This window comes from Antedon mediterranea, chromosome 5 (assembly GCF_964355755.1).
Source record: "Antedon mediterranea chromosome 5, ecAntMedi1.1, whole genome shotgun sequence".
NCBI classification, from domain to species: domain Eukaryota; kingdom Metazoa; phylum Echinodermata; class Crinoidea; order Comatulida; family Antedonidae; genus Antedon; species Antedon mediterranea.
The window spans coordinates 30,465,565-30,491,588 of record NC_092674.1 but is presented as its reverse complement, the minus strand read 5'-3'; the positions used below and the strand labels follow the sequence as shown (position 1 = coordinate 30,491,588).

Below are 26,024 nucleotides of genomic sequence, written 5' to 3'. Positions count from 1 at the left end.
AATGATTTACAATATGCCTAACAATAAATCATGTTGTTTACGCTGAAAAGTTTACTGAATCTGAATGTTTTTCTGTAGCCTCTCCAGGTTATAGCCTTACTAAGAAGCAATAAAACCTTTGGAAACTATTCAAAACAAACTCAGCTGTCACTAGCTAAAGTTATGCATTTCGTTACGTAAGTTTCTGCTGGTATTACATTACATTAAAATTAAAATTTAAAAAAACACAGAAAACCAAGGATCGAGATGATCCAATCATACAGTACACTATGGGGGGGGGGGGACTTATCAGAGGTCACAGGGCGTGTACACATGAGGGGAGCGCTACACTAGGCCAAGATAACTGCACCCATACACAAATTACCAGCCAGGAAAGGGTGACAATATATTGTAGCTGAATCAGTGTATTTTTGTTTCTAGATATGAACATAGACGAATGATTCTAAAAGAAGGGCATCGTGCGTCGGGTTTCTACATTATGTTATCAGGAACATGTCTAGTGAATGAACGTGAAATGGACTACAGAAATGGAACGACATTTGTCAGAACTGTTGCTAAAGTTTCAAACGGAGACGCCTTTGGGGTAAAGTTTTGTCTATATATTATGACATAAGGATGTACACGTACTGTAATGCAAGTTATTTGACCAACCAACGGTAGATCTGTAATGGGATTGCCATGTAATTGTCAAAATACTCGCGTTGTACGTACGCTGTCGCGTTGCGTCGATCGTGTAAACAATTAAAAGTTAACATTTGGTTTCCAATCACAAGAGATAGTCCGGATCCACCGCGTCGTGATTGTTAGTCAATTTTCCGTAACTTATGATGGGCTTACGTACTTGCATTGCGTTCAAATGGTAGCCAGGATTTAAGCACAAATTGAATAAAAAATGGTGTACATTTTCTATGAATAAAAATTGATTTATCTTAACATAATCCAAATGTTGTATTGATAATTTGTTAAAGTTTGTATTGTCTTGTATTTGCAGGGTCATGAACTATTGCGTGATACACCGCGTAAGTTCACTTACGTCTGCAAAGATCATGTCGAGCTTTTAATGATAGAAAAGAAGGTATGTTGATTTACCAACTCTTGAGCCACTTTAATCAAAAGCATTGATAGCTCAAGCGTGGTTCCCACTAGCGACGCAACGTAACGCAATCTGCGCAACGTAAGAAAATGCCCTTCTAATAATTGTGTTTGCCCTCGCCTGTGTGAAATCAAACCTGCGATGTTTGCAGCACTGTTTCGTCGTCGGTTCGCACTTGTGATTACGCAATACAGCACTTTGCGTCAAAACGTTGCTGCGTTGCGTCGCTAGTGGGAACCACGCTTTACATAGTTATTACCAAGTGACGTATTTTGTGTTTGCTCTATACGTCCAATTAATACTGTAGGACCTTTCTACCACCACATTAGGATTTCCAAAGGTTAATTCGTGACCCATTAGAACAGGACCGTGAAGAACTCATCAAATTCTGTAAATCACAAGAACTTTTCTGGGGATTACCAGTTGATGAATTAAAGTCTAACTACAGCAATCTTACCTGTGATTATTACAAGTAAGAACAACATTCATTCTTAAAGGTTGGTTCCCACTAGGACGCAACGCAATGACGTACGCGCAACGCAAGCCAGTTAACCAATGACAAGCCACTGTTTGAATAATCAATCGCTTGTGATTGGTGGTCAAATCGTTCTTGCTTTGCGTCGCTAGTGGCAAGCTTTAAAGGTTGGTTCCCACTAGAACGCAACGCAAGGACAACGTAAGCGAAACGCACGCGAGTTGACCAATGAGAGGTGACAGTTCGAATGATCCAACGCTTGTGATTGGTAAAATTAACTGCGTCCTTACGTTGCTTCCAAATGGGAACCCAAGCTTAAATTATAACTTGACAGGAAGAACTATTAGATAATTAAAACATTTACGATTTGGGCTAATTGAAATAAACTGATTTTTGTTGGTGGTTTTGGTGAAAATTGGTGTTGAATTAGAGGAGAGTGGTATTGTTTTGTAGTAGGAATACAGTTAACAAAGATTTGTTTGATGTGTTTACAAATGTTGTCTTTCTGCAGACCAGAAACAGTGATCTTACGAAATGTCAATGAAGCTGCTCATATTGCTATAGTAAAATCGGTAAGTGGAGAAACCTCGATATGGTGTGTCTAACATAATGTCTAAATTTCAAGTTTTACAGTAGTATAATAAGGTCATCAATGTATCTACAGAGTACTGCTACTACAGTTCCAAAATTGATTATACAGTAATTAGACTAACTAACCAGGATTTAAACAATTTACAACTTTCTTCCCCATCCCTATCTTTTTTTCAGGGAAAATGTAAGGTAGTCTCTGAAATATCAGAACCAATCAAACGACCGCATTCAAAAGTCGATTACTGCAGCAGACGTAAAGAAGACTGGAAAACTACTGCGGTTCTGAGAAAGAGTAGTATGTATAAACATTGTGTTTAAGTAGTATTACAAACTTTTTGCGCAGTTTAAATTACGCAATAAAATCTTACTTGTGACCACAAGATACAGTATTCGGTTACCTTGGTTGTTGTTCAATTCAATGATTGGTTTGTTTAGGTTTTCAAACAAAATGTTTAATTGCCAGTTAATCACTATTATTTTACCAAACAGTGTCATTTTTCGAAACAAAGAAAAGGATAAACACTGCTCAAGTCCCGGTTGATAGAATATTCAATAAGCGAACATCTATATTTGATGACGTAGAGGTAATATAATACTGACTTTTATTGTTTAAATGTTTTTAAATGTTTAAAAAGCTTTTTATAGGATTTTGGGCGTTCATTTGTTTGAATTATTGTGCTTTAAATGTTTCTTTACAGAAGAAGTTACAACAACCGAAGAGATTTGAACATTTTAGACATGATGATTTTCAGAAGATATTTATTCAGTCTCCTCAACAACTTCAGTTAAAAAATGAAGGTCGGTACTTTTAAGATATAACAGAACTTTTATTTTGTTTGATAAAGATTAGTTTAAAATTATACGAAGAATAATGCGATAATATCGCAAATAGCTTGATTTCGGGAAGAATGCCATTGCACAATGCATGATGGAAAGGATTTGGGAGCAAACGTAACGACGCGTACGTACAACCAACAAATCACGTAGGTAAGCGTTGTGGCGGCGTTTGCTCCCAAACCCTTCCTATCTTGCATTGGCGCACGCTATTTGCGATAAACCTTATGACATCGATGATAAAAATGCTACTTATTCAGAGATGACCTGTGACCTACACAACAATAATTATAAGAATAATTACATAAACTAATTTGTTTTAATTTTAAAACATAGACAATATTACAGAACCTATTAACTGTGATGGTATCCAGAGAACGTGGAAACGAGTTGGGTTTACTGCAAGCGGTTTAACAGAAAAAGAGGTTGGAGAAAAAAAGATTATTTGCTGAATGCAAGTGTAATACATCAATCCAATATTCACTTCATTCTACCATGGATTAAATTCCTTAATCCATGATTCTACGGAGATGTTTTATAAAAATATTTATTTGCAATTGTTTTACAGGTACAAGATAATCCAATGGAATATGAAATCAATGAATCTGTCATCAAACATAACACAGTTACAACGTACGCACAGATAGCTGAGCTTGGCGCTGGATCCGTGTTTGTAAGTTGTACTAAAACATATTACTAATTAGGAAATGTGATGGGAATAATGAACATTACAACTTGTTTACATCATGTTTTTACTTATTAACTGATTCCATAACATTCAACATACTGCGCGTGCGGTATATGACTGATTTTATTTTATTTTCTTCGGTTTCAACATAAGATTACAAGGCAATGAATACAAACAATTTACAAGCAAATACATTAAATAAGAAACCAAGGATAGCCCATGAAGTCGAAAGAATCAACTTAATTCCAATGGACTACTTTGGTAAATCCATGAAGTGAAATATCTCTTCCCTGGTTTTCCTGGATTCTCAGTGCGGTATCTCCACACACTACAATATTTGCCCATAGTGTCAATGATTTGGTAATACATGTAACGCATATGTGGTGCCTATGGAAGGACAATGGCTAGGTGATGGTATATGATACTCTAAGGGATATATGTGAAACATGTGATGTTGTATTACCAAATATGCCTATGATACTGGCGAAATCTAGATATAGGTGTACCTGGTATACCTTTATTATTGAAGGACTCCTGTAGCAATAACCCCTTCTCTGAACCAAAGCCTAACATGATATAAAACTATTTTTCAAATATGGTGACTGTAGGAAATTGTTCAATTCACAGGGTCTGGAAACCGTATTACGAAAGTCTAAGAACAAACTAAGCTTAGTCAGTGAGGGTTGTCACTGCATTCTTGTTTCTAAGAAGTTTTTTAAAAATGAAAATACCATAAAGATGTTGCAAACAATTAACACGATGGTAGGTGATGGAATCTTTAAAAAGCTTCAAAATATCGATTACAGATTGGTTCTCACTAGGATGCAATGCAACGTCATATAGGCGCAACACAATTTGACCAATTACAAGCGACAGTTCCTATAATCCATCGCGCCGTGAATACTTGCGGCGCGCTTAAAGCTTGGTTCCCACTAACGCAAGGACGTAAACGTAACGCAAGCGTTTTAACCAATGACAAGCGAAGTTATAGACAGTTAGCAATCACAACGCTTGTGATTGGTCAATTCACTTGCGTTGCGTTACGTCCTTGTGTTGCGTCGCTAGTGGGAACCACGCTTAACGTCATTGCGTTGCGTCGCTAGTGGGAACCACGCTTAACGTCATTGCGTTGCGTCGCTAGTGGGAACTACGCTTAACGTCATTGCGTTGCGTCCTAGTGGGAACAAGCTTTACTGTGTTACAACATTCAACAAGGCAAACATTCTTCAAAAGCATAGGAATTATTACATCTGTTTTTCTAAAAGGTTTTGATAATTAGGTGCAGGTGGATAAACTTTTTGTTTGTTTTAGGCAATCAATTTTCCTCAACCGAAAGAAACTTTGACGAAAATTCGTGAGGGCAGAGCATGGTACTCGTTTAAGGACACGTTGGTAACTGAAGTACTTGAAGGGAAAAGCAAAAAAGTGATGAGTACATTAAGTAATGTGAAAGGAAATTCGACGAAATAATTTAGAAGATATTTTTAGTATGACACATGTGATACATCATGACTATACATTCAATGACAAATTACTGAAACAATGTTGTGGACATGGATGGAGATACGAATAAAATAAGCAAGAAGCTATCTAATAAAAACGGGACGCAAAACATAAAATCAGTTCATTTCTTCTTTAGTTTCTGCAAGGCTCAAGTGGCCTATTCAACAAATTACTAGGTCAGTCTATATGAACATGTTTATTTCTTACCTAAAACATTAAACATTAAATAATAATGCGCTGACTAACTTCATAAAACAAACAAATCAAATATTTCATTTAAAACATCCAGCATTTGTCCTGATCATGTTTGCAGTGGTAATATGCAAATCTTAGAAAACTCAACAGTGCTGAATATCACAATTTACGACGACAACAAAAATAGGCCTATTCATCATAACTTGAAAAGGCTTGGCTTGGTAGGCCTATATTTGTATTCATCCAGGACATGATGTATTGCAATAAATTAACATAATCAATCTTAATTACGTATTAAACAAAATAATCTAAACAAAGATTGAATTAGGAAATTATTTTCAGGCCCGCCCGGTCATTACGATTAAGAATCATCACCGCGGCCGCTCAGACTCTGGTCTTGAACTAGGTAGGCGACTTAGCCTATCTCAACTTTTGGACCAGGCCTAGCCTAGCGGAAAATTGTAATCTTAAACGAGTAATTAGATGCCTAGGCAATTAAAAAATAAGGTAATAAAGTTCTACTTACCTTTTATAAGTGAATAATGATGTACTTCAAACTGATCTCACGTCCAAAAAATCCGTATTTTGTTTTTTATCCAAAACAAGGTAGGCCTCCATATCGTCTGCTTTTCGCAACTTTTGAATCATCATTTTGGCCCCGATGGCCTCTCATAACTGCAATTAAATGGGCGTTATCTTTTATAAGAGATTTTCCGTCTCAAAAACAATTTTCAAGAAGCCTGTAAATTGTCAACACATTTTATAAATGTAAATAATGATAAACTTTTAAATATTTTAAAACGCTTTACATCATATCAATATACAGTGTCGTGCTTTAAGCTCTATCTACACTATCAACCTAGTTTGACAAAAAAAGTGTGATGTGCCCAAATATGGTAGTGATATGACCAAATGTGGTAGTGATGACACCACCATGTCCATAAATGAGCACATCACATTTTTTTGTCACATAAAGTCTGATAGTTTTAGACAAGGCTTTAAACATAGTGGACAGCACAGTGCTCAATAGTAAATAAAACAGTACAACGGAGTTCAACGCAACATTGTTTTTATTTCAGAAAACAATTAATGCACATTATTGAAAACAATATTGGATTTATTTACTCATTGCAAATACAAATGTGTAAAAGTAAAACAAATAGAGTTCAACCAATCAAATATACAGGTGAAACACACCATACTAAGTTGAGTACGTACTTAAGAATAAAGACCATTTTACACTGTATTTAAAACATAACTAACATTGAAAGAGTAATAATTTGAATATTACGTTAAAAAGGTATATCTTATTGACCCACACTTAAATGAAATTATTATTGATATGTTAATTATAAATAATACTGTAGGTTTCTTTCTGGAGCATTAATGACCTAACGCTGACATTTACAAAATAGTATAGTAGTACAGTACACCTACACTCATATTTAGTAATGATATGCCTAAATTTAAGGAAGAATATTTTGTGCGATACATTACCAGGGCCGTAGACAGAAATTTCCAAATTCCACAACCCACTCAAATTCCACTGCACGGATCGTCAAATTTTGTTTGTTTTTAACCTCTCGCTACGGCCTTGATTACCTTACCTACGCTCTATCTCATTTAGAAAATAGTAGTAGGTCTACCTATATTCAGAAATTTGTCAACCTCTATTTGTAAACATCTTTAGGATATTGTTGCTGTTGCTGGGTCTCGGAACTAAATTTACAAAGTAATACAGTCATATTTAGAAATTATATGCCTATATAAGGTCATAATGATCCATCATTTACTATGCATTATTTACTATTGTCAACCTCTATTTTCAAATGTTTAGGATTGTTGCAGGGTCTGGAAAATAAATTTGTTTGTGCAACTATTTGCTATATACTGGTGGGGTGTATAATCACATTATTAGTATAATTATCAGCTATTTAAAATAGGATAAAAAGTCCTACATCAAAAAAAAAAAAAGAAAGAAAGCATAAGTATAAAATTATTTTCTTTTCGTACATTTCAATTCTAAATATATATTAAAGTACCACCATGTACAGCAGACATAAATATTAAATTCTAAATATATTTTACATCATTTACCAACGAACGATAATCGGATAAAATTAAATCAACAAAATGAGCAAGGCTTTGTCTTCAAACCTTAAAGCTCTGTCCACACTATCAAACTTTGTGACAAACAAATGTGCCCATATATGGATACGATAAAATTATATTACTACCATATTTGAGCACATCACACTTTTTTGATAGTGTAGACAGAGCTTAATAATTATTGTACACTTGCATGCTAGGTCTATTAAAAATTAACATCAATATTGTAGAATAGCAAATATTTATAAGACACATCTACATCAATAATTTAATATTTTCAGAACATTATAAAATCTATTATTTTGTGCTGGACTAGGATAATAAGCTATAAAGGCATCAGAAATTTGGTCCTATTGCTACATATGCATGGAAGTTCCACATGGAAATATATCTACACATGCAACTAAACTGCTGCACATCTGACCGACCTGTTTTACACATAGCGGCCGCGGCACCTAGATGATACTCGCACGTACTTACACAAATACCAAATGCTACAATGTAGATAAACATTTGACCAATGACAATGTGTTGATTTGGTGCACCATCACTCGTCATTGGTCAGTTTATAATTTACACCTGCACCCCTGGTAGTAGGAACTAAGCTTACATACTAAACTGGGACTTCATATCTAATATAAAGTATCTACACAGATAGAATTTACACCAGGTGAATATTTTGTACATTCAGTAAAAGTTCAAGAGAATATCACATTTACATGTGTAGTATGCGTATATGTGACATTTTATTTTATCTACTATTATGCTCTCAGCTTTTGTGAAGCAAATCATCTTTAGCCTATTATTTTACATATGTTTTTATAAAAGAAAGATTCTAAACACATATACTCTATACATAACTCCTACTAGCAATTTGATATTTTTACACAAGTACATGGTATTTACACATAGGAAAATTTTACACATGATATTTATGTACGGTAACTTTAGTTTACTATTCGCATGTGTGTTGACACCGTTGTTTGTATAAACATACAAGCCACATTGCCTCTATTGGCTACATTGAATGAACCTGTAGGCCACATTGAATGCCTTCATAGGCCACACTGAATGCCTTTGTAGACTACATTGATTGCCTTCCTAGGCCACATCGAGCTAATCAGAAATAACAACATTTCGTGATGCACTGAGTATGTTACTGTTCATTTTCAACAGAATAATTTATGGCTCCACCTGAAAAACAAAAACAAATTAGTTAATTAAAAAATATTTTAATATGCACTGAAAAAAGATTAAAATAAATTTGGAATGTTATCAACACAAAAATGGCAATAACATTCTAAAAATTTGCTTTTAATTTGGTACAGTCAGAGAATTGTGTGTTGGTCTTCCTTTAAGGTATAATATAGTACAATCTCTCCTTTCGGACACTGTTATTGAGGGGACAATGCTTTTAAGAGGACACTGTTATTGAGGGGACAATGCTTTTAAGAGGAAACTGTTATTGAGGGGACAATGCTTTTAAGAGGACACTGTTATTGAGGGGACAATGCTTTTAAGAGGACACTGTTATTGAGGGGACAATGCTTTTAAGAGGACACTGTTATTGAGGGGACAATGCTTTTAAGAGGACACTGTTATTGAGGGGACAATGCTTTTAAGAGGACACTGTTATTGAGGGGACAATGCTTTTAAGAGGACACTGTTATTGAGGGGACAATGCTTTTAAGAGGACACTGTTATTGAGGGGACAATGCTTTTAAGAGGACACTGTTATTGAGGGGACAATGCTTTTAAGAGGACACTGTTATTGAGGGGACAATGCTTTTAAGAGGACACTGTTATTGAGGGGACAAAGCTTTTAAGAGGACACTGTTATTGAGGGGACAATGCTTTTAAGAGGACACTGTGTGAAATGAACAAGGGGCAATATATGTTTTAATACCATGGCCAACTCTTAAACAGGGGACACTCTTATTAAGAGGACACTTGTAAAATGAACAAATGGCAATGTATGTTTTAACATTACAGCAAACTCCTATTAAGAGGGCACTTGTAAAATGAACAAAGGGCAATGTATGTTTTAACATTACAGCAAACTCCTATTAAGAGGGCACTTGTAAAATGAACAAATGGCAATGTATGTTTTAACATTACAGCAAACTCCTATTAAGAGGACACTTGTAAAATGAACAAATGGCAATGTATGTTTTAACATTACAGCAAACTCCTATTAAGAGGGCATTTTGTTGGTCCTGAAGGTCTCCCCTTAATAGCGTTTCCACTGTATTATATATTGCTACTAGTACCATGATATTTATGGTAAAAAATATGCATGTCTAACATATAAGTGAAATAAAGGAAAGAGAATTAAGAATAAAGTGTTATAAAGTGTTAGTACAAAAATTAAGATGTAGATTCAATAGTAATAAGTTGCCATCAGTTATTGATATGTGTAGTGAGTTATAAACTATAAACTTTAAAGGTATAAAACATTAAAAAGAAAAATGTTTAAAAAATGATTTTCTCTACAACATGAAAGGCTGCTTAAGCCACAATACTACAATAAAAATATATATACCATAAAGCTCTGTCTACACTATCAAACTAGTTTGACAAAAAAAGTGTGATGTGTCCAAATATGGTAGTGATATATCACAACCATGTCCATATATGGGCACATCACATTTTTTTGTCACATAAAGTTTGATAGTGTAGACATAGCTTTAGAAAGTGAGGAACATTGTTTGAATACTGTAGGTGAAAGTTCATCAAATGTGTTAAGATATTACATGGTGTACACATATTCACAAAAGGTTTGCAAAAGAAGAAACATTAAAATACAGTGAGATAGAAAAAACACAACTAAAGAATCCCACAAAATGTAAACATAACATGCTTCAATGCTTTTTGCAACAAAACGTTTTAATTTCAGTCAAGAATTTGATGATGTGAATGCATTAAAAAATGTTTGCTTAAAATAACATTAGCAAATGTTATACATAGATTAAAAGTATGGAGCTTTGAAAAGAGCAAAGTTAAAAACATGATCAAATCCTGACAACAATTCACAAACATAATATATAAAAGGAAAAAGCTGATTGATGGTGCTAAGCTAAAAGTGGGCGGAGCTAAAAGTCAACTAGCCACTCAGGAAGAAGATTATATCCTACTTGGCTGAGCCACTTCTCTTAGAGGGGCTTTATCTGATTCGATAATTGTACTGTAGTTGACACTCTCCTGAATGCTTGCATGCAAGTTTCCTTTTCCTAAACAAAAAGCAAAGAAAATTATCAACAATGCAGAAAGCAACAATGAGTTTTAGTTTTCTGGGGCAGATCTCGGAAGGGGTGTGCTACCCCTTTTGAAATTATAAAATACTTTTTGATATTTATGACTATTAATACGTGTTAGTGCTCCCTTTTTAAAAACAATCCTGGATCCACTACTGGTTGTGACAGTATCTTTGGAAAAAGTTAGTAGGTAACAGTTTTGCCCATTTATTGTAAACTAAAGCTCTGTCTACACTATCGAACTTTATTTGACAAAAAAATGTGATGTGCCCATATATGGACATGATGGTCATAGCACTACCATATTTGCGCATATCACTTCCATATTTGGGCACATCACATTTTTTTGTCACATAAAGTTTGATGGTGTAACCAGAGCTTTAGACAAGCATAATTGGTGTCTTGAATGGGTTGTTTATGCAAGTGTCCATGGAAAAAGTTTAACTTATGTTATGGAAATAAAAAGATATTTTGAAATGTGTTAAAAAGCAGATTCTAATGGTATGGTAGTATCCAGAAGATAATAGCAACATAGAACGTTTATGTGGTGTACAGTAAAGTATACAATCTACAAAAACACAATGAAAACAACATGAAAACAGCAACAAGAGCAAAGAAAACTGCAACAAAGTTATGATAGTCTAATCGAAGACACTCGTTGGATATTTAGAGATGAGGGCAGTCTTCACAAATTTAAAATCAGAAATCCATTAGCTGACATTCTTACCTTAAATGCTATTATTGTATCAAAGTAGAAACACTTGTAATAGTAAAAATTGTTTATTTCCTCATACCTTGATTTTTAGAATCTTCCGCTCCACTGGTCATCTCACTTTCAAGGTCATCTTCAGGTGGACCATCCAGAAGGCGGTCAGAATCTTCATCTCTAGCTTGTATAGGGTAGCGTATGCCATCCCCTTTGCTGAAAAGATAAAAACATTGTTAATTTTTCATTTTAATAATAAATCATGGTTGATAAAACTATTGAATGTTTTCTACTTTTTTGATTTTAACTACTTTTCCCCAAAAAACCATGACATGGTACTAAAAAGAAAAGACACACATTAGATGTAATAAAAGTAAATATATTAGTTTAGGATTTAGATAAAATGAGATTTGGTATGTAGGTCAAACTTGACCGGAGCCACTGAGGTAGTTCACATTAATATTTGGTTCATTATTGTCATTGTGGAATGATGAATGAGTTCCATTTGGTGGCACCTGTGCGATTACAAGGAATCCTTTGAAAGTTGCTATATGTGTGTCATCCTCACCTGGGTGCAACTTAGCCCAGTTATAACGGAAGAAAAAGAATTATCCACATTAATATATGGTATAAAATAAAATTCCTTGTACTATACTATACGAAGCTCTGTCTACACTATCAAACTTTATGTAACAAAAAAATGTTATGTGCCCATGGTGATGATTACTACCATATTTGGGCAACTCAAACTAGTTTGCTAGTGTAGATACAGATTTAGACATGTTAACCACTAAGCTACTACATTGCCATTACAATTTAATGTTTTTGGGGCGACACCACCGGTGCAATGTGTGCTACCCTTGTACTCACCGGTATGGAGGGAACTGTGCAATGTGCGCTACCCTTGTACTCACCGGTACGGAGGGAACTGTGCAATGTGTGCTACCCTTGTACTCACCGGTACGGAGGGAACTGTGCAATGTGCGCTACCCTTGTACTCACCGGTACGGAGGGAACTGTGCAATGTGTGCTACCCTTGTACTCACCGGTACGGAGGGAACTGTGCAATGTGCGCTACCCTTGTACTCACCGGTACGGAGGGAACTGTGCAATGTGCGCTACCCTTGTACTCACTGGTACGGAGGGAACTGTGCAATGTGTGCTACCCTTGTACTCACCGGTACGGAGGGAACTGTGCAATGTGCGCTACCCTTGTACTCACCGGTACGGAGAGAACTGTGCAATGTGCGCTACCCTTGTACTCACCGGTACGGAGAGAACTGTGCAATGTGCGCTACCCTTGTACTCACCGGTACGGAGGGAACTGTGCAATGTGTGCTACCCTTGTACTCACCGGTACGGAGGGAACTGTGCAATGTGTGCTACCCTTGTACTCACCGGTACGGAGGGAACTGTGCAATGTGCGCTACCCTTGTACTCACCGGTACGGAGGGAACTGTGCAATGTGCGCTACCCTTGTACTCACTGGTACGGAGGGAACTGTGCAATGTGTGCTACCCTTGTACTCACCGGTACGGAGGGAACTGTGCATGGTGCGCTACCCTTGTACTCACCGGTACGGAGGGAACTGTGCAATGTGTGCTACCCTTGTACTCACCGGTACGGAGGGAACTGTGCATGGTGCGCTACCCTTGTACTCACCGGTACGGAGGGAACTGTGCAATGTGTGCTACCCTTGTACTCAACGGTACGGAGGGAACTGTGCAATGTGCGCTACCCTTGTACTCACCGGTACGGAGGGAACTGTGCATGGTGCGCTACCCTTGTACTCACCGGTACGAAGGAAACTGTGCAATGTGCGCTACCCTTGTACTCACCGGTACGGAGGGAACTGTGCAATGTGCGCTACCCTTGTACTCACCGGTACGGAGGGAACTGTGCAATGTGTGCTACCCTTGTACTCACCGGTACGGAGGGAACTGTGCAATGTGTGCTACCCTTGTACTCACCGGTACGGAGGGAACTGTGCAATGTGTGCTACCCTTGTACTCACCGGTACGGAGGGAACTGTGCAATGTGTGCTACCCTTGTACTCACCGGTACGGAGGGAACATGTGAGCATTATTGTAGTAGTTAGGAAACATTGACCCGCTTCCTTTACTACAGTTAGTCAACAAAATATATTGAATGTTAATTTAATGTTATTATGAATGAGTAACAACATTACAAACAAAATATATTTTAAATATAGTAGGTTCTGTTTAGAGAGACTGAGAAATGAGATTGAGATTTTGAGATTTAAACAAATTGCAAAAATATTAGAATGAGAACAGGACACAAAACAAGCAGAATGGAAACATGTAAACAAATTGATTACACAAACAAAATTATTTATACCTTGTGAAGATTGGTAGTGGCCACATTTTTTTCTCATCGCCAAATACTTCACGGAAGTTGTTGCAGAAACTTCCCCGGCTGAATCCTTCCTTATCTGGTCCGTGGCGGAAGACAGGAGCACGGAACGACTCTAAGTAAGTTATAACCATGTTAATCAATGAAAGAATAAGTATGTTTCCACTGAATACATGCAATTGTATGTTATAAAGATTAGCATTCATTTACTGCATAAAGTTCTGTCTACACTATCAAACTTGGTGTGATATGCCCAAATATGGTAGTGATATGACATCATCATGTCCATATATGGGCACATCACATTTTTTTGTCACATAAAGTTTGATAGTGTAGACAGAGCTTAAGTCAATGATATTGAACATGAACCAGAGTAAGTTGCCTTTGCCATCTTGAACAAGATAGGTGAAAGTAGGACTGGCATGAAATAATTACTCCAAAATTTAGAGTGGGTAATAAATATTACTTTTGGTACACACCATGATGGGTACATGTATAAACATTCTTTTGATTAAAATAAGCAAAATTATATTTTATAAACACAAATAATTGTAAGAAATATATATTGAATAATGATAAAAATAATAATAGATTAAAACATACACATAGTAAAATTGTTTTTTGTAACTGTGACTATTGATTTCTAAATAAAACATAACAAAAAGAAAACACTAAAACCAAAACCAAAATATCAGATTTATTAATATTGCAACCTCGCAATTAACGTAAAAACAAAATAATGTTTACAGTACCAAACCAGTAAAAAAAATACAAACCATATATTCATGCTATTAGGAAACAAAAACAAAGTCAACAAACAAAAAATAAATAATGTTATAATCTGAAAGGTTCAGTCGTATGTAGACGGATAACAATAAAGAAAAGGTGGTGAATAGAGTTGAATTTGAGGGACATTTAAGGTACCTAGATGATGCCTCACAATCTATGCGAGCAGTATACTGTGTAGCAGTGCTAGTAAAGAACACCAGCAATTAGATTTAAAATGTACAATTTTTTTGAAAGAAAGGTCAATTTCAAACGATTTTGAAACTGGATTTTGTTTACTAATTTTGCTTAATGATAAAAAGTTAAATTAAAATAAAATTGTTGTTTTCGTTTTAATGTAAGAATGTAAATAGAGATGAACAGAAGTATTTGGAATGGAATGAATCAGGTTTACGAGGCATTGAGAAAAGTCTCTATTCACTGTGAAATAAAGGAATACCATTATCAGCCTTAACACGACCTTTGAACCAAAAGTCTTACCAAGGGTGCTCCTGTTGGTGAGAACGAGGTGAGTGTGCATTCCTAGTAGAGCAAGAACGCTCACGGCAAACATGGCTGCCGCGAAAAACAGGAACAAAATATGAAACTTGCTAGACTCATCACCCAACTCTCCCTAACCAACATGAAAAAAGAAATTTAAAAGTATAAATATCAAAGCTGGCCTACCTAGTGTTGAACGGTTTATGCCGGACAGTTGGATGTGGTACATTAAGAGGGTGACTACACTAAGCGCAAATATGGCTGCCATTAGGAACAGGAACATTACTTGGAAGCTCATATCTGCACCGCCTACATCCTGAATGTTGCAACCACAGCAAAAAAACAAATCAATATCAACAAGAAATGTTATTTTCTTAATTAAAAAAAAACAAAATAAGTATTGATATTGTTATTTAAAGTGGTCTATCACATTGAATATTTTCATATATTTTTACATTAAGTTATTACATTTTTAACCTATTTTTCATCATGCATGGTATATTTCAATACCAAAAATAATGTGTTTTGAATGTTCCAAATGTAGAAATGTGTACATAGATTCTGATTGCAATGTACACTATATACTAATCCTTTGCTGCTGTCAAGCATAGTAATGAATCATTTATTGTTAAATGCACTTAAATGTGACTTTGCTGTCAACATTTGTTTCAATTTAAAATAATTCTGATAAAATATCAGCGTTAAAATTTTGTCCAAGATAACATGCAATATTTTTAACATTTCATCTTAATCATTTATGCATTTCCTTTATTTCAAACAAAACAAAAAGAGAAAAGATTGCAAATTAACAATTATCAGTTATTCATGTATGTAGGAACCGATTCTGAATAAGTTGATTTTCTTGAGTACAAATCTGATTCAAAATGGTAGGCTTATTATACCCAACAAACAAAAAAATGGATGAAACATTTTGTAATACATTTATTCCACATTTGGAAGCTAATAACTACATCCAGAAAAGTCTCTAATGTTGTACTCTAAACTGAACTGGAACCAGAGCTGTACCAGAGCAAGTGTGAAAGAACAAATTGTACTTACCGACCAAAATTTAATAAAATATGGGAGGACCGTGGCAGCTACGTATAAACAGTAAGTCAATGCATAAAACAGAAACAGAACGAAAAACTTATAGTTGGTGAATCCAACACAATTATTAACCCACGGACAATGGTGGTCCATCTTCAAAATACACCTGCAAAACAAAAACATCCATACAATTTATAAGCTAAGCGAATTTTTCCCAAAAAAAATCTTTATAATTAGATGAGAAAACTTATATATACAAAAACAACAAAGTGTCATTTGGTCGAGGGACGACATAGACACTAAAATAAGTCAGTCACTGTCCCTACATGTTGCATCATACAGGTCAGACTTTGACCTACAGGTCAGGTCATGACCTGCTGCAGGTCGGAGAAAAATATTCATAATTTTGAAAATACAGTAAGATGTTTTTAATATTCAAACACAAAAAAAAATTATATTTTACTTGAGAAAAATAAAAAGATATTTTATAAGCTAACCCCTATAAAACTGAAGCACATTAAATAAATGTACATATATTCCATTAATGTATAGCTTTACTAAAGTAGTAGATTACTAATGTACCAACATTAATATATGACTGTGATGTTATCACTGAATTGTCGTGAGATTCATTCAAGCGTGACTGAGTGTCCTCCGACACTACAAGATTGAGCTGTACAGCATTGAAGCAGCATTTTATATAAAGAGACATGGTGGATGGAATATAAAAAAAAATGTTTTTTTTCACTACTTCAAGCAAACAAAATTATTAAATGTAAAATTTATAAAATATTATACAAAGATTCAACAATTATGATTGAGAATGTACAGAGACAGATCATTAATTAAAGTAGGAAGGATTGAAAAGGTATTTTAAAACTAAAAAAAAAATAACACATTTTATTATTTTATTAGTTCATTCAACAAATGTTGCATTTTATCTTATGGTATTAAGATTACATCAAAATGGTTGCATGTACATTTTCTATAATTGAACTAAAAGCATGTTAATTTAAATCTTTGAATTTGACTGCATCTTAAATGTCTTTATGATCATATAGATAAAGATATCAAGCATATGGCCGCGAGGCATTTAGTAACTGCCCTTCTCATAGGAGACCTCGTTTATGAGGATACGCATCAGTAAACGCATTAATACCATGCGTTTAATGGTTTTTATCATATATTTTGCATTTATATCACCAATAGTTAAGAAAATAAAATGATATTAACCATATAAAATATAATACAATTCCTAGAAACATGTGAACATTCAATTTTTCTTTTCAAAAAAGGTTTACTATGCATAAATAAATGAAAGACATTAAAATTTGGATATATTTGAATATGAAGAATTTGAATATGAAGAATTTGTCCTTATTAGGCAATTATTAAAGCAATGTCTTGACGAGGGATGCATTATTACATATCTGCTTATTCTTACCTTTCACATACAGAACAATGATGGCACCTGTCTGGTTTAACAGATTTACATATAGAACAGTAACGCATACCTGAAATCAAATCACAGAAAACATGAAAGTGTTTGCATGCTCTATCTTTTGTAGAAATCATTATCATATAATGTTCTCTGTACTACAGTATAATCCCTGTACTGTATTACAGGAAAATGGTAAAATGGCCAAATGTACATTACAACCCCATTATTTTGTTCTGCCCAGTTAACTTGATTGAGGAAAGAGGATTGAGAGGGGAAAGGGTATTGATGAGAGAATGGGGTGTCATAGAAAAAGTAGGAGGGAAGGTGGGGGGGGGGGGGACAAAAAGCAGTTTACTATTCCTAAGAACTTTTGTTATATAGGGAGTTGTTATTATTTAATAACAACTCTCTCTGGATATATCATGTGCCTGATCTGCAAGATCCTTTTTTTTTAGTTTAATGATTACAACATTACAAATCTTGAACACTAACCTCCTCCTAGAGTTCTAGTGTGTACAGGTAGATTATGCGATATCTGCTTTAATATTTCATCTTTTCTATCTGTTCTATCTTCAGCTTCAATTCTTTCCAAGTCTGCCTTTGATAAGTAAAACTACAAAAAAACAATTTATTATTTAAAAAAAACAAAAAAATAAAGAAATCATCAACCAATAGGAAGCAGCAATTATACAGTATTGTATAGAAAAAAACTAACAAATATAATATATTATACTATAAAACGAAATATAAATAAATATACAGATTTTAGTTCAAAATATTGAATTTGATAATGACTAATCACTCATTATCTTCAGAGTTTGTTTTATTATCATGTAATCAAACTTATTAGTGGACTGTGGTGATGGTTTATAAAATACAATATTTAGTATTTTATTATTAATTAATTATTAAGAAGTAATTATACTATACAGTAGGTCTAGTGAAAGTAACAATTATATGATAATTTGTTACAAAAACAGAGACAAAAAAATTAAATAATTATTAAAAATATCCATAGAAAGCCATTAGAGAGTTTAGTAGTTAAATATCACACTTGTTATGTGCACATAATTTGTATCAATTCTAGACTTTTTTTTAGAATAATCCATTTTTAGAAAAAGGGATTTACTTTGGAGCTAAAATAGATGACCTTAAAGCAAACAAGCAATTTTAATAACATAAAGACAAAATGTCTTTATGTTAATTTTCAATGGATTTGGATTTCAAACCAGCAACAAATAAAATTGATATCTTAGTTATTTCTTATTATTTTATTGTATTTGTTGAAATGGTTTTTAGATTGTGGAACTAAAAAAACACCAGTGTAGAACGACATTGATTTGTACATGCATAAAATGCTGCAAAAAAGTTCAAATGACAGTTAAGCTCATTTAAAATAATGTCTCTAATGAAATTGCTTCAGAAATATCCGCTACATTGCTGTAAATATGCTCCTATGTCTAAAAGCATCAACTTACAATAGATTCTATGCTTAAGTTTATAAATAATGATTTACAACTACAGACACATAAGAACTAGAGGCTTAAGTACAGCGAAAGTAGTAACAGAATAGGAACTATGATGAGCCAATTCTGCCAAAAAGTACTCAATTCAAACAATTGAATAACATATCATCTATTTTTTCTATCCAAATCATTCTTTGAAAAACCAAATCAATGGTTTGACGGTAAATGGTTTGGATTGATTACAGACTTGGTTTGCCATACATGACTCCTCAACATTAAAATAATGATTTCAGTGTTTCAAGATAGATAAACACTGTTTATGTTTCACTAAACAAAAGTTCACATCGTTTGAATATACTGTAGTTGACTATAAACTATTTATTAGCTTAGAAGAATGAATTTAAACATTAATTATTTACCTCGTCCGGAATCGCTCCACCAGACGTAAAAATTGTCTTGGCATATGACCATGCAAACATCACCAATAATATATGATAAAATATAAGGTACACCACTGAAAAAAAGAAATAATTTTAAAATTATTATAACTTATAAAAACTCAAACCAATTCTGGATTCTCTTACCTCTATGTCAATTATTCATCTTTAAAGCGCTGTCTACAATATTAAAAAAAGTGTGATGTGCCCATATATGGACATGATGATGTTATATCCCTACCATATTTGAGGATATCACTACCAAATTTTGGTCACATCACACTTTTTTTGTCAAACTAGTTTGACAGTGTAGACAGAGAAGGCTTGTTCACACTAGAATGTGATGCAATGACATACTGTAAATGCTACACAGGTAGACAAGGCTTGTTCACACTAGAATGTGATGCAATGACATACTGTAAATGCTACACATGTAAATTAATCACAAAAGAAAAACTTTTGGTTGTATAGATCAAATTACATGCATTTATACATGCTTGCGCTGCGTCCTGGTAGTAAAGTTTGGTTCCTATATACAGACGCAAAGCAACAACGTACTGTAGACGTAAGAGAATTTACTAATGATGAACGACAATTCAAATAATCCATCGCCAGTGATTGGTCAAATTACTTAAATTGCGATTATGTCCTTGTGTTGGTCTCTAGTATTATAGAACCGAGCTTTAAAACTCACAGTAACACAAACAACACTTTTAACATATTTACTACATTGACCAAAAGAAACCCCAATCCACACACAATCTCAGGGAATTATATTCTTCCTCATTTATGAACCCAATTACTGTAATGGGATGATTATGCAGTTAATAATACTATGACAATATGTCTACAACAACAACACAATTATAATATCATTATCCTATGCGTAAATTCATTAGCAAATCATTGTTGGTTGCAAAATCATATATTATTATTAATAATGTTTCTTTCGTTGACCTAATGAGTACCGGTGTAATACTGATTATAATAATCAAATTAAAAGAACGAAAGGAAAAAAATGGTTTCATAATTAGCTATTTAGTCTCTGGAGATATTGGTACAGAAATAAGATGTCTGGTATTTTGTTTGCTAGGCTGGTTGTTTGCCAGTATAAATAGCAAGCAAGTACAATCCAAATACATATTTCAAATATCACTTTCACGTACTCGCATTATAAAGTAAATTGTCGTAATGATTTTAGGAAATGACAGTAGTTAATGTTAACTTGAAGTATTTATGATTCATGTCCACAATCACAACTTACACCAACATATCATTTCAATCTACAATTTCATTATTATTATAATTTTCATTTCAATTTGTTGTGGAATTTGTTTATCACCGGTGGCCTTAGCTTAAGTGACATTTTGTCCTATAAAGGCATCCTTCCATTTTACTGTATACAGTACCATATCATTTTAATCATCATTGATCTACTTGTTTTATTTTGTTTTATTTTATGGAAAATAAATATAATGAATGAATTAGAACAAATAAAGTAATACAATTGTACTTTTCTTCAACAACTTTGCTAAATTTGTCGTGTATTGACCCAACAACATGTGAACTCTAAATCATCAATTCTTGATCCCTAATGATTTGATTTATGCAAATTATAAAGTTCCATAGATAATACGAATTGAAACAGATTGTCTGCCTCCAGTAAAATATGTTGACAATAATTCTATAACTCAATTGAATTTATAACTACTTTTATTTTTAATAAAAAACAATTATAAAATATTCAACGCTTAAAGGATAAAAAGTACTGTATGGGTTTAACATTTCTAATTAAGTTTATTTTCAATGTAAAAACATTGCTACAACATAAACAATAACCCTACTTAATTTCCAACAGTGGTCAAGAAGAACAAGCGGATCTACCCCTATTCTACTCATACAACTTACAAACATTTGTGTACCACAGACTAAAGCTCTGTCTACACTATCTATCTGTATGTGACAAAAGAATGTGATGTGCTCATAAATGGACATTAATTTTTGTCCAAGTTTGATAGTGAGCAGAAAGAGGGAGATTGAGGAAGATGATTCCAAGTTTTCTGTGGGTTACTAGAACATGGCATTATAAAAAAAAATTTACGTCTGTTGACAAGAGTAAAATATGATAATATACAGTACAATTGTAACATCTGAATTCATAAAAAAAACATGTGACCTTTTAATTAATTAGATACTGTATTTAAAACAGTTCTTTCATATATGAGGGTGGTCAAGGCATCCATAAATAGTTAGTTCATAGCGAGAGGTTACAAACAGACCAAGCAAAGGTGTTTTAAATACTAAGTATGTCAAAAATTCAAATATAATTCAACTTTTAAAGAACATAAATTTAAACTAAATACATGTAATAAGACTGCATTTTTCCTACAGTAAGTTTATTATTAACATAAACTGTAAACAGGAAAGAGTTAAATTAATAAGGGGGATCCTACTGTACCATGAGAGTACTACAGGTAGTGTACAGTATTAGTAGTAAGATATCAAAAGACCTAGAATAGTTACTGTGTTCATCATTGTGCATTCTTTTTTCCCCATCCTGATCTTTACAGATTATTATTCATGATGCCTTTTTCTTGAATAACATATGATATCAAGTGTCAATGCATGTTAACCATGACATTTACATCTTATCCATACACATAGTAATAATTTCAAACCGACGATGTCAAATTTTATCCGCCGCTGTCGTTCATTCAAGATTTCGATTGCATTAGTTGATGCCGGGCAATCAGACCGTTTAAATGTCAACTTACTAACATTTAATTGTTATTCAGAAAATTGATTGGAAAATTTACAAAACAGGATCACATGCATAATATTTATTATCATCTTTAAAACAAATTATAGCAGATGGAATATTGTATAATAACTTGATTTATAAAATAATAATAATAATAGAAAAATTGTTAATAAAATATATAAACTCAATTGATAATGATATTACCATACCAATTTTATTATACAAAATGATTTTAAATTAAGTAAGTACTAAACAAGTTTTCTATTATTTCAAAAATATATCATTTCAAATTAATCAATTAAATTTCAATTTATGACCGGGCGGTTTTAGAATTCATGTTCTGTGCCTGTTGTGTTTATAACATGTTATTAAAGTATACTTAACTGTAAATTCTAAAGTTAAATGTTGAATAGCTTTTTTTACAGTTACTTTGCATTTTGACTAGACATGTAAATGTATGCATATTGTGATGTTTCTTGTCTAAGTACTGCATATCGCATTAAGAATGAGAAAACTTACCAGCTTGTCCAATGTTATTATAAGGATCTGTAGCAAGTGTATCTGAAAAAAAAAATCTAAATTTTTAAGTATAATTTTACTTGTAAAGGTAGTGGAGTAAGAAGACTTTGAATAAGGTTTATCATAAATACAGTAGCTTGATTTTGATGGGATGGGTTTGGGAGCAAATGTCACAAAGTACAAACAACATACGTATGTATGCGTCCGCTATTTGCGATAAACCTTATTAACTCAGGCAGTGGAGATGCCCTACAATTAGATATTCTTTCTTTTTATATTATTTATAAAACTAGTAATAATAATATGTAGGCCCTATATGACTGAACACATTTTTTGATAGATTTATTTTTATTTTTGGTACACGTGACATATATAATTAAAATTTTCATTTATTGCCAGAAAAAAACATTAACAAATTCATGATTGCACCTTTTTCAACATATCTATTATTATTATATTAAATTAGGCCTATTTTATGATTTAAATTTATCAATTAATTGCATATTTTGTTGGTATATTTTGAAATTTACATGCATGAGTAAACCTTTATTATTAATATTCATATTGGAAAGAAATTTTTTTTAATTTTTCTTCTATAAAAATTCAATCTTTTGGATCTAAATGAGGCTATATGAAAAGACAGTGAGAATAATGTCTGATCGACAGTGGTACTGTCACCCCCACTGCTGCTGCTGTGATCGCCGCCCAAACGTCATCAAATTACTAGCAGTAGGCCACAAATTGTAGGCTAGACTAGCTAGGTAAATTATAGTATACCGGCCTAGGAAAAATAGATTTTTATACCATACTTACAAAAACATAACTCTACAACATATGCATAGTAGGACCATGCGACTACAAGCGAAATAAACAACACGGGGAACCAGCTTGCAGTCTTCAAACAAGTCTTTAAAACGCCCATTTTTAAGGCCTAAACTACTTCACAATGAAAGAGAAAACTACAATTCGGTGATTCATTTCTCTAGCTACTCTGCTGGTCATTATCCAGGTATATAAACTATACCAAACTGGCGAGTAAATCATGTTTTACTTTTTAAACCTCGCAACGTCTGGTTGAAAAGGCTACTCGGACCAATAATTTCTATTAGCCTAGGGGTTATTGCGATTTGGACGTTTCTGATTGGCTGTAGCCATGGACTATATTGATTAACACTGTTCTGATTGGTTGTAGCTTTGAATACATCTTCTCGGAACTCGTCCTTAATACAATAGCAATTTAGCACAGTGTTTTACTATATAACCAGATAAATAATAGGAAACATTTAATAATTTGATAAATGACATTTAAATAGCAATTTAGGTAAATGTCTTTTGAAATGAAATTAAATAAATTATAACCAATTTGGTTAGAGTAAAACACAATGATAAAGAATAGGAAACATTTAATAATATGATAAATTACATTTACATAGCAATTTTTAGCACTGTGTTTTACTATAACCAATTTGGTTAGAGTAAAACACAATGATAAAGAATAAGAAACATTTAATAACATGATAAATGACATTTAGCAATTTAGCACTGTGTTTTACTATAACCAATTTGGTTAGAGTAAAGCACAATGATAAAGAATAGGAAACATTTAATAACATGATAAATGACATTCACATAGCAATTTAGCACTGTGTTTTACTATAACCAATCAGATTAGAGTAAAACACAATGATAAAGAATAGGAAACATTTAATAATATGATATATAACATTTACATAGCAATTTAGCACTGTGTTTTACTATAACCAATTTGATTAGAGTAAAACACAACGATAAAGAATAGGAAACATTTAATAACATGATAAATTACATTTACATAGCAATTTATCACTGTGTTTTACTATAACCAATTTGGTTAGAGTAAAACACAATGATAAAGAATAGGAAACATTTAATAATATGATAAATTACATTTACATAGCAATTTATCACTGTGTTTTACTCTAACCAATTTGGTTAGAGTAAAACACAATGATAAAGAATAAGAAACATTTAATAACATGATAAATGACATTTACATAGCAATTTAGCACTGTGTTTTACTATAACCAATTTGGTTAGAGTAAAGCACAATGATAAAGAATAGGAAACATTTAATAACATGATAAATGACATTCACATAGCAATTTAGCACTGTGTTTTACTATAACAAATCAGATTAGAGTAAAACACAATGATAAAGAATAGGAAACATTTAATAATATGATATATAACATTTACATAGCAATTTAGCACTGTGTTTTACTATAACCAATTTGATTAGAGTAAAACTCAACGATAAAGAATAGGAAACATTTAATAACATGATAAATTACAGTTACATAGCAATTTATCACTGTGTTTTACTATAACCAATTTGGTTAGAGTAAAACACAATGATAAAGAATAGGAAACATTTAATAATATGATAAATTACATTTACATAGCAATTTATCACTGTGTTTTACTATAACCAATTTGGTTAGAGTAAAACACAATGATAAAGAATAGGAATTTAATAATATGATATATAACATTTACATAGCAATTTAGCACTGTGTTTTACTATAACCAATTTGGTTATGGTAAAGCACAATGATAAAGAATAGGAAACATTTAAAAATATGATAAATGACATTCACATAGCAATTTAGCACTGTGTTTTACTATACCAATTTGATTAGAGTAAAACACAATGATAAAGAATATGAAACATTTAATAATATGATAAATTGCTAGCACTGTGTTTTACTATACCAATTTAGTTTTGGATAAAGAATATGAATTTAAAGAATGGATATAATATGATATGATACAATATGATTTTCTCCCAATTAGTAAGACATTTTGGAATACTGCGTGCGTAGTGCACCAACAAGATCATGTTCGCTATTTAAAACTCACATTTTAAAACCGTAAACGCATAAATTTGCGGACATACTCGTAAAACACACTTCCAGAGATTTAATAATTTTAACAGTACTACAAAATCCATAATATAAAGTAGTATAGATTTGTACAAAAAGAGCAGAACAATTAAATTAACTGTCATTACATCTACTGAACTGTCTCATTACATCTACTGAAAAATTCATCGCGATGAATTTATTTATAATACACCAATCAGATCACACGCAATTAGTGTGGAATGCCAGTTTAGGCGATGATAAAATCGCGTCGATGATGCAATGAAAATTGCGTCGATGTGATGAAAATTGCGTCGATGAATATAGTATTGATATAATGATGTGATGAACATTGCGTCGATGAAA

General features: G+C 33.0%; 3 protein-coding genes across 4 annotated transcripts; 2 read left to right on the top strand and 1 right to left on the bottom strand.

Moving 5' to 3' along the window:
• The first annotated feature begins 162 nt into the window (after window positions 1-162).
• LOC140049918 (cyclic nucleotide-binding domain-containing protein 2-like) lies at window positions 163-3,445 on the top strand. The gene is made up of 9 exons (XM_072094872.1): window positions 163-176; window positions 421-583; window positions 992-1,075; window positions 1,423-1,565; window positions 2,080-2,140; window positions 2,337-2,454; window positions 2,649-2,743; window positions 2,858-2,957; window positions 3,330-3,445. The coding sequence occupies exons 1-9, from the start codon at window positions 163-165 to the stop codon at window positions 3,443-3,445; spliced, it is 894 nt and encodes a 297-aa protein (XP_071950973.1).
• On the top strand, window positions 3,251-5,279 carry LOC140050413 (uncharacterized). Its single transcript, XM_072095586.1, has 4 exons — window positions 3,251-3,418; window positions 3,562-3,666; window positions 4,309-4,443; window positions 4,993-5,279. Exons 2-4 carry the CDS (start codon window positions 3,577-3,579, stop codon window positions 5,149-5,151), a joined length of 384 nt encoding a protein of 127 aa, XP_071951687.1. The 5' UTR covers window positions 3,251-3,418; window positions 3,562-3,576; the 3' UTR covers window positions 5,152-5,279.
• Window positions 5,280-6,431: 1,152 nt separating this feature from the next.
• On the bottom strand, window positions 6,432-23,739 carry LOC140050393 (palmitoyltransferase ZDHHC20-B-like). 2 transcript variants are annotated; one of them, XM_072095560.1, is made up of 11 exons: window positions 23,572-23,739; window positions 22,759-22,800; window positions 19,461-19,555; window positions 18,068-18,188; window positions 17,579-17,648; window positions 16,147-16,300; window positions 15,088-15,220; window positions 13,807-13,936; window positions 11,537-11,664; window positions 10,623-10,718; window positions 6,432-8,682 (listed from the first exon to the last, which is right to left on the bottom strand). In XM_072095560.1, exons 1-11 carry the CDS (start codon window positions 23,678-23,680, stop codon window positions 8,645-8,647), a joined length of 1,116 nt encoding a protein of 371 aa, XP_071951661.1. In that variant the 5' UTR covers window positions 23,681-23,739; the 3' UTR covers window positions 6,432-8,644. The 2 variants fall into 2 exon arrangements, with proteins under 2 accessions (XP_071951661.1, XP_071951662.1); XM_072095561.1 differs by lacking the exon at window positions 10,623-10,718.
• Between the last annotated feature and the right edge of the window lie 2,285 nt (window positions 23,740-26,024).

Excerpts from the sequence above, each read along its gene's own strand:
- LOC140050393 (XM_072095560.1), bottom strand. The coding sequence starts at position 23,680 with ATGGGCGTTTTAAAGACTTGTTTGAAGACTGCAAGCTGGTTCCCCGTG. Across the intron at positions 18,189-19,460 it reads GTGGAGCGATTCCGGACGAG|TTTTACTTATCAAAGGCAGA; the intron begins GTAAATAATTAA and ends GTTTTTTTGTAG. Across the intron at positions 15,221-16,146 it reads ATTTTATTAAATTTTGGTCG|GGAGAGTTGGGTGATGAGTC; the intron begins GTAAGTACAATT and ends CATGTTGGTTAG.
- LOC140050413 (XM_072095586.1), top strand. The coding sequence starts at position 3,577 with ATGGAATATGAAATCAATGAATCTGTCATCAAACATAACACAGTTACA. Across the intron at positions 3,667-4,308 it reads TTGGCGCTGGATCCGTGTTT|GGTCTGGAAACCGTATTACG; the intron begins GTAAGTTGTACT and ends TTCAATTCACAG. Across the intron at positions 4,444-4,992 it reads TGCAAACAATTAACACGATG|GCAATCAATTTTCCTCAACC; the intron begins GTAGGTGATGGA and ends TGTTTGTTTTAG.
- LOC140049918 (XM_072094872.1), top strand. Across the intron at positions 2,141-2,336 it reads ATATTGCTATAGTAAAATCG|GGAAAATGTAAGGTAGTCTC; the intron begins GTAAGTGGAGAA and ends TCTTTTTTTCAG. Across the intron at positions 2,744-2,857 it reads CTATATTTGATGACGTAGAG|AAGAAGTTACAACAACCGAA; the intron begins GTAATATAATAC and ends GTTTCTTTACAG.